Source organism: Lontra canadensis, unplaced genomic scaffold, assembly GCF_010015895.1.
Source record: "Lontra canadensis isolate GAN:19392208 unplaced genomic scaffold, GSC_riverotter_1.0 scaffold61, whole genome shotgun sequence".
Taxonomy (NCBI): Eukaryota; Metazoa; Chordata; class Mammalia; order Carnivora; family Mustelidae; genus Lontra; species Lontra canadensis.
Window position 1 is genome coordinate 12,361,303 of NW_022631055.1, and position 6,446 is coordinate 12,367,748.

Here is a 6,446-nt window from a genome sequence, read left to right on the forward strand (position 1 = left end):
TCTGGAGAGGCTCATTCGGGTATGTATCTCATATATATTGGAACAAAAGTGTGTTTAGGTTTTTCCTGAAGACGTGTTTGTGTCTCTGAGAATGGGTTGAGAGTCTGCATGTTTGTTTTTCTGTGTGTGTGAACATATGTGTGACAGTCAGTGTGTTTCCCTGTGTGGTCACTATGTGAAAGGGTGTGTGTTTCTGGTGCCATCAGGTGTCAACAGGGCCTGGCACATAACAGCCTTTGGTCTCAGTGACTCGAATGATGATTGTGTATGGTGGTGTCCTTGTGAAAGTTCGCACAGAGCCTGTTTCCCTGGGAGTGGGTGTGTGGAAAATAGGAGGCAGGTAAGGGTATGTGGGCTTCAGGGTCTAAGCCTGGGACTGGTGGCTCAGCTCTGGGGATTCAAGGTGATGTTTCTGGTCGCTTGAGCCTCTGCGGACCCTCAGGCAATAGATGGTTCTTCACTCTGCCGCTCAGTGAAAGTCAGACAGCTGGGGCCCTGTAAGCATAGACCTGCCCCCGGGGGAACCCAAGTTATGCCGGAGAGAGCACAGCCGCCAGAAGACGCAGAGTGCGTTGCCAGGCCTGGAGCTCCTCTCGTGGTGCCCGGTGGGGCCCAGGTGGAGCAGTCTGAGCCTGCTGGCGATTCCCTTGACCTTCAGGCCTGCACAGAGTAAAGGTGGAGGCATAGCTCCCCAGCCGAGTGAGCCCGCCCAGCTGTCCGCGGCTGCCCCGCATCTCGGCGGGAACGACACCGCAGTACTCAGAAAGGACGCGCAAAGGGTCTTCCGCGAATGCTGATTTCATCAGGGAGGGAAGTCTCCAAAGAGGTCCCAGCACTCTAGGATCTCGCTGTTGGAAGAGCGCTTCATTCCCTTTCCCGTGGATTCCAGGTGGCATGCCTGCGCCGAAACGTCCTGGGCGTGGAGGAGGAACGTGTTCCGTGCCTACAGCCCGTCCTGACCCGAGACGCAAAAGCCACAACTTCCTCCTCAAGGAGTCCTGCACAGCTTGGAATCTGGCAGGATAGGCTTCAGCGCGCCGCTTAATGCGGAGGGGGAGAGGTGGACCGGGGCCCCAGAAGGGAGAGGCTGCTACAGGTTAATGTACCCATACTAGGGACCTACTGAGCAGTGTGCGGAGGCGCCCCCCCTCCACTGCCTTACGGGCCAAGCCCTGGTGCCCCCCTGCTCCTATTAAAAACATGCGCCCACCCGCCCGGCCTCCCCAGTCTCCTCAGACTTCCCTTCTTCCCCACTCCTTTCATCGCCGTCCCAAAACGACCGATTTCAGAGCCTGGAGACCTTTCCTCTACGTCCACATGCACCACCCGGGCTTTTGTGCGGGCTCCGCGGCACTTCTTGGGGCCTGCGAACCTGCCCAGGGTGTGCCACCAGGTTCTGGGGACTGCTGCCACCGCTAAGGAAGCCTACAAGGCCCGATTTGTTCCCCAGCTTTGGCATCTCCAAACATGCATCCCTTCCTTATTCAGCACACAGCTTCTCTTTTCTTACTCTCCTCCCGAAATGAAGAAAGAGGAGAGCGAGGGCCCTGCTCTGGTGATGGAGGAAGAAGAGTCCCCAAGAGAAGACCACCCACCCCCTTCATGCTTTTGCAGGGAGCTTTCCTGACAAGAAAGCAGGAGGCAGGGCTTTGTGGGGGGTGGGAGGAGGTTTCAGAGTTTTGGGTCCCTTCGTCTTAAGGGCTGTTATGCGCCATGTATGGGGGAAGGCGGCTCCTGGTTTCTGGGGCTCCTGGGCCATCGCTGCCCAGAACGGTCCACCGGGGTGTCGAGTCCCTGTAGGGAAATCAGACACTGTTGCACTCCCGGATCACGGGCCTTGTGGTATATATCCATATATATATTTATGATTTCTAATTTTATTATAAAATAAAAGCAGAAATATTTCCCGAAGAACATTCACATGAGGGCGTAATGGGGAGACGGCAAGTCCGCGGCTCGGGAGGCACACTCTGCCGGAGCACTGTGGCCCCAGCCCCGGGAGGAAGAGGAGAGAGCGCAGCGGGCCTCACGGAGAGAAACAGAGGGGCAAGAGGCAAGGGTGCCGCTCGGAGGCCCCGGCACCCCGGTCCTTTCTCTTTCACTTAAGTTATTAGGTGCAGAGCGGACACCTGCAGCCCCACTGAACCTTGGGGAGGGCCTCTGGAGAAGGCCTGGTTCCTCTGCTCTTCCCCTGCCACGTCCACCCGGGAAAGCGAGGAAGGAGGATGCAAATAGACTTCCCGGAAGGAGTAGAAAGGCTCAGGGGTACAGATCTTGGGGCCAGGAGAGCAAGGGGCCAGCCAGAGGAGATAGAAAAACAGAAATAGAGAAACAAAAACATACTGAGGGGTGACAAGCCAGAAATATAGAGGGATCGGGACCAGGGAAAGCAAGAAGGGGACGGAGAGAGGACAAGAGAGAAGGAAGGGAAAGGAACTGGAAGAAAGAGCAGGGAAGGGAAGGGAAAAGGAAAAAAGGGATGAGAAGGTCTGGAGAGAGAATATGAGAATGGTGTATAATTTATTCCCTTCCCGGGTTCAAGGCCGGATCCCAGGCCTCCAAACGATCTCAGAAGCAACTTGTTGAAAACAAATCCCAGACGAAGACCAAACCAAAGAGCCAGCCATCCACCCTGCCCCTGCCGGCGGTTCTGCCCGCTCAGCGAGTGGGACTTTCAGTACCTGATGGGGCCGCCGGCACAGGGCGCCCTCCCGACACCGTCTCTTCGGTCCCCAGCGCCAAGCTGGAAGGCGAGCGCGTCAAGGCAGGCGGGGCTCTAGGAGCCCAGGTCCACGAGGTTGGCCGACATGGGGTTGAGGATGGAGTCCTGCAGGCCGTGGTGGTGCTGCAGCGGGTCTGCGCCGCCTCCGCCCGGTACGGGCACGGGTACGGCGCTGGGGCCGGGAGGGTGGCCCAGGCTGTGCAGGGACGGCAGCCCAGCGGGCGGCGGCGGGCTGAGCAGCAGAGCGGGGCTCGACGACGAGTGGTCGGGCGTCCCCGACGGCGTCTTCTCGTCCTCCGAGCTGCCTAGCACCGACTTGCCGCTGCCGTTCAGCGACGCAGCCAGCGGGTTGTGGCTGTTGGAGTTGGAGTTTTCGCTGTTCTCCCTGCAAGTGCGGAGCAAAGCGGCCGGGTCAGCGGGGAAACCGAGGCCGCTCGGCGGCACCGCGTCGCCCGGAGCCAGACCCCGCCGCTCGCCTCTGCTCCACAGCCGCTGGGCGCTGCCCGCGGGGGTTTTCGGTTTCTACCATTTTCTCCGCCTGGCCGGGGGCTCTCGTGCTTTCTTCCCATTCTCTTACTCGCTCAGTACAAGATTTTCTCTCTTGTCCTTTTCTCTGTGCCATCTCTATCCCTTCTCGTCTCCTATTCTTAACCTCTTGAATATCTTTCCTGTTCTTTGTAGGTCCCGGCCCTACCGCGCCCCCCCTTCACTGAGTTGCTAACATTTCTTTGCCAGAGGAGAGGGGCTGTAGAGCTGGGCTCAGAAGAGTTGGGGGAGAAGGAGACAGGGATGGCGGGAAGATGCCTGGATTTTCAGATGCTTGGCTCCCCGAGCCAGAGTTGTTGAGTAGAGGTGGGGCTGGGAGAGCAAGGGTTCATGTGAAGTTAGAGCTCTCAAAGGCCTTCACCACTTAGGGGAAATCTCTGATTGGGGGTCAGGTTCCTGGAGCTAAGGGTCCTTTCTTTCTAGGTCCAAACTGGCAGGTCTTGTGAGAGCTCTCCTGTCCAAGGACAGGACAAAGCCCTAAGGATGTAGCCTTCCCCTCCCTGGTGGCACAGTGCAAACTTCCGCGGCAAGACTGGAAGCTGGGGGCTTGGAGGGCAGCCCTGGGATGGGGGGATTGCTAATCCAGGCCTAGACTTTTCCAGCATATAGAAACTGGGGGGTTCTGCCGCTCTCACCTGGGGCCTGGCCTGAGAACCCGAGTTCTTCAGGAGTCTGGATGCATGCCAGGCTGGGTAGAGGGGGACTCCAGCAAGGAGAACCCACCTCCTGCTCTGCCTTTGACTGTCAGCCCCGACCAGATCAGGAGATTTGGAATTTTGGGTCATTTTTCTCTTCACTGGCTTCCCAAGACCTTTCTGTTTTCCTGGAGGGGAACTTCCCACATGGCTAGCAGTGGAGAACTTCCAACTGTACATACCCCAACCTCATTGTCTGGGAGGCCAGGGTCGGCCTGAAGCTCCCCCTTCCACTTTCAGAGATCTGGTTCCACTGTTCAGCAACACCCTGCCACCCAACCCGGACCCTAATCATTTACTCTGGGCTGTACCGCGCCCTATACCCCCAACCCCAGGTGTCTTGTTTTGCTGTTACACTCAGGCTGGATTTCTGTTCCCACAACCTGTTTTTCTCCCATTTCCTCCTTCATATTTGGGGTTCAGAGGAGCCACAGGTTGGCAGTCACTAGGGCCTAATGGTCGACTGTTAGGCTGGTTCAGGAAGTCCTGGTTTCCTTGAGGACAGGCAACTCCCAGCCCTTCTGCGGCTCTCAGTTGACCCCAGAACTACCGACCTCCCTCCTGCACTGTAGGGCCTGAGGGGAGAAGAGTCAAGAGCTGGACAGGCCAGGGAAGGACTGCTGGGTCCAAGAAGGCAGGAAAAAGGGCATGTGTTTATCTTTTGCTCTCCTACAGCTGACAATTCCTCCCGGTCTTGCTCCTCTTGGTCCTTCCTATAAAGAATAAAGTCTCCCTATCAACTTCCATATCCAGACAAGGACTATTCTTGCCCAGGCCCCTCCGAGTTCAGGTCACACCAAGGAAGTATTAATCCCAGTCCTGACCCCTAATCCCACTTGGGCCTAGAGCTGAGTAAAACGAACAGGAAGTGCGCAGAAGTGCCCGTGAATTCGCACAGACAGCCCCAAATCTGCAGCCCTGAGTCCCCTCTGTCCTTCCGAAGACTGTCACACACTGCCTGCTGTGTCCCCCCTTGCACAGGATCCAGCCACTGTCTTGCTTTCGCCCCAAAGTTCGCTGCCTCTCCAGTTTTCTTCGCAAGCGAAGTGAGCTGACAGGGAGTGAGCTGACAACCTCCCCGATCGCTTTGCCCGCTTTAGACAAATTTCTGACCTCTCGGTCTCCCACCACAAGACCTGAAGGCCGGCAGGGTCAGTCGAGGCAGCAGCTGGGCGGTGGCAGGGGCCGAGTATCCCGTTTAGGCCTCTCCCCGGGGGCTGCGCATACGCCCCGCGACCCCCTCCCTGGAGCCCCGGGGGGAGCTGGCGCCGAAGTTCTACTTACTCGTACCTTTCTTTGGCCTCCGCTGCCCGGTCGCGCTGCCGCCGGTTCTTGAACCAGTTGCTGACCTGCGTGGTGGTGAGGCCCGTGGCCTCGGCCAGCTCGCGCTTCTCGCGCGGTGAGGGGTAGGGGTTATGCGCGTACCACTCGCGCAGCACGCTGCGACTCTTTTCCTTGAAGCAGTAGCTGGTCTCCTCGCCGTCCCAGATGGAGCGCGGCAGCGGAAACTTGCGGCGCACGCGGTATTTGCCCACGGCGCCCAGGGGCCGGCCGCGCAGCTTCTCCGCCTCGATGTAGTGCGCCTTGAGCCACAGCTGCTGCAGCTTGGCGTGGTTGTGCGGCGAGAACTGGTGGCTCTCCAGAATCTTGTAGAGCTCGCGGAAGTTGCCGCGGTGGAAGGCCACCACCGCCTTGGCCTTGAGCACGCTCTCATTCTTGTGGAGGTGCTCGCAGGCGGGCAGCGACCACAGGAAGCGGCCCAGCCGCTCGATGTTGCCGCCCTGCTGCAGCACCTCGCACACGCACGCCACTTGCTCCTGCGTGAAGCCGAAGGTGGGCAGCATGGACATGGTGCCGGCTGCGCCCCCGCCCGCCCGCGCGCGCCCTCACCGCGCTGCGCGGTCCGGCATGGGCGCCTCCCCGCCGGGCCGTCCGCGCCGAGAGGCGGGCGGGGCTGTCCCCCCCGCCACCCCCCGGCCCCGCGCGGTCTCCCAGCGAACTCCGAGTCACTGCAGCCCGTCCCGGCGCCGGCCGCAGCTGCCGCGCTCCTCCGCGCCCCCGCCGCCTTCGCGCCTCGTCTGCGCCCTCGTCCAAGCCCGGGGGTCGCCCGGGGCGCCGCTCCGCATGCTCCGCGCCCGCCCGCCGCTCCCTCGCTCGCTTCTCGCTCGCTCTCCCTCCCGTCTAGCTCGCTCGCTGCTTTTTTAATAATATTATTCTAAGCGGGCATGAGGCGCGGCGGCCCGCGCCCTGATTGGTCTGGTTATCTGACCCGGGGCCTGCCCGCGCCAGACAATAGTCGGAGTCAAATTATTCGCCATGGAGACGCTGTCAGTCACTGGTAACCCGAGCCCCGGCGGGTCGGGCGGCTCCCCCCGGCCGGCTCCGCTGACAGATCTCGGGGCTCAGCGCAAAGCCGAGGGCGGCCCAAGACGCGAGCGGGAGGTGCTCGAAGAACGTGGGAGGAGGAGAGGACCGGGCGGGGG

General features: G+C 60.1%; 1 protein-coding gene across 2 annotated transcripts; it reads right to left on the reverse strand.

Annotated features, from left to right (window-relative positions):
• Positions 1-2,659: 2,659 nt before the first annotated feature.
• Positions 2,660-5,879, reverse strand: SIX2 (SIX homeobox 2). 2 transcript variants are annotated; one of them, XM_032877717.1, is made up of 2 exons: positions 5,254-5,879; positions 2,660-3,107 (listed from the first exon to the last, which is right to left on the reverse strand). In XM_032877717.1, the coding sequence occupies exons 1-2, from the start codon at positions 5,811-5,813 to the stop codon at positions 2,777-2,779; spliced, it is 891 nt and encodes a 296-aa protein (XP_032733608.1). In that variant the 5' UTR covers positions 5,814-5,879; the 3' UTR covers positions 2,660-2,776. The 2 variants fall into 2 exon arrangements, with proteins under 2 accessions (XP_032733608.1, XP_032733607.1); XM_032877716.1 differs by having other exon boundaries at positions 5,248-5,879.
• Between the last annotated feature and the right edge of the window lie 567 nt (positions 5,880-6,446).

Bases quoted from the DNA above. Each gene is read 5' to 3' on its own strand.
- SIX2 (XM_032877716.1), bottom strand. From the start codon at position 5,813: ATGTCCATGCTGCCCACCTTCGGCTTCACGCAGGAGCAAGTGGCGTGC. The intron at 3,108-5,247 runs GTAAGTAGAACT...CCGCACTTGCAG, and splicing joins GAGGCCAAAGAAAGGTACGA to GGAGAACAGCGAAAACTCCA.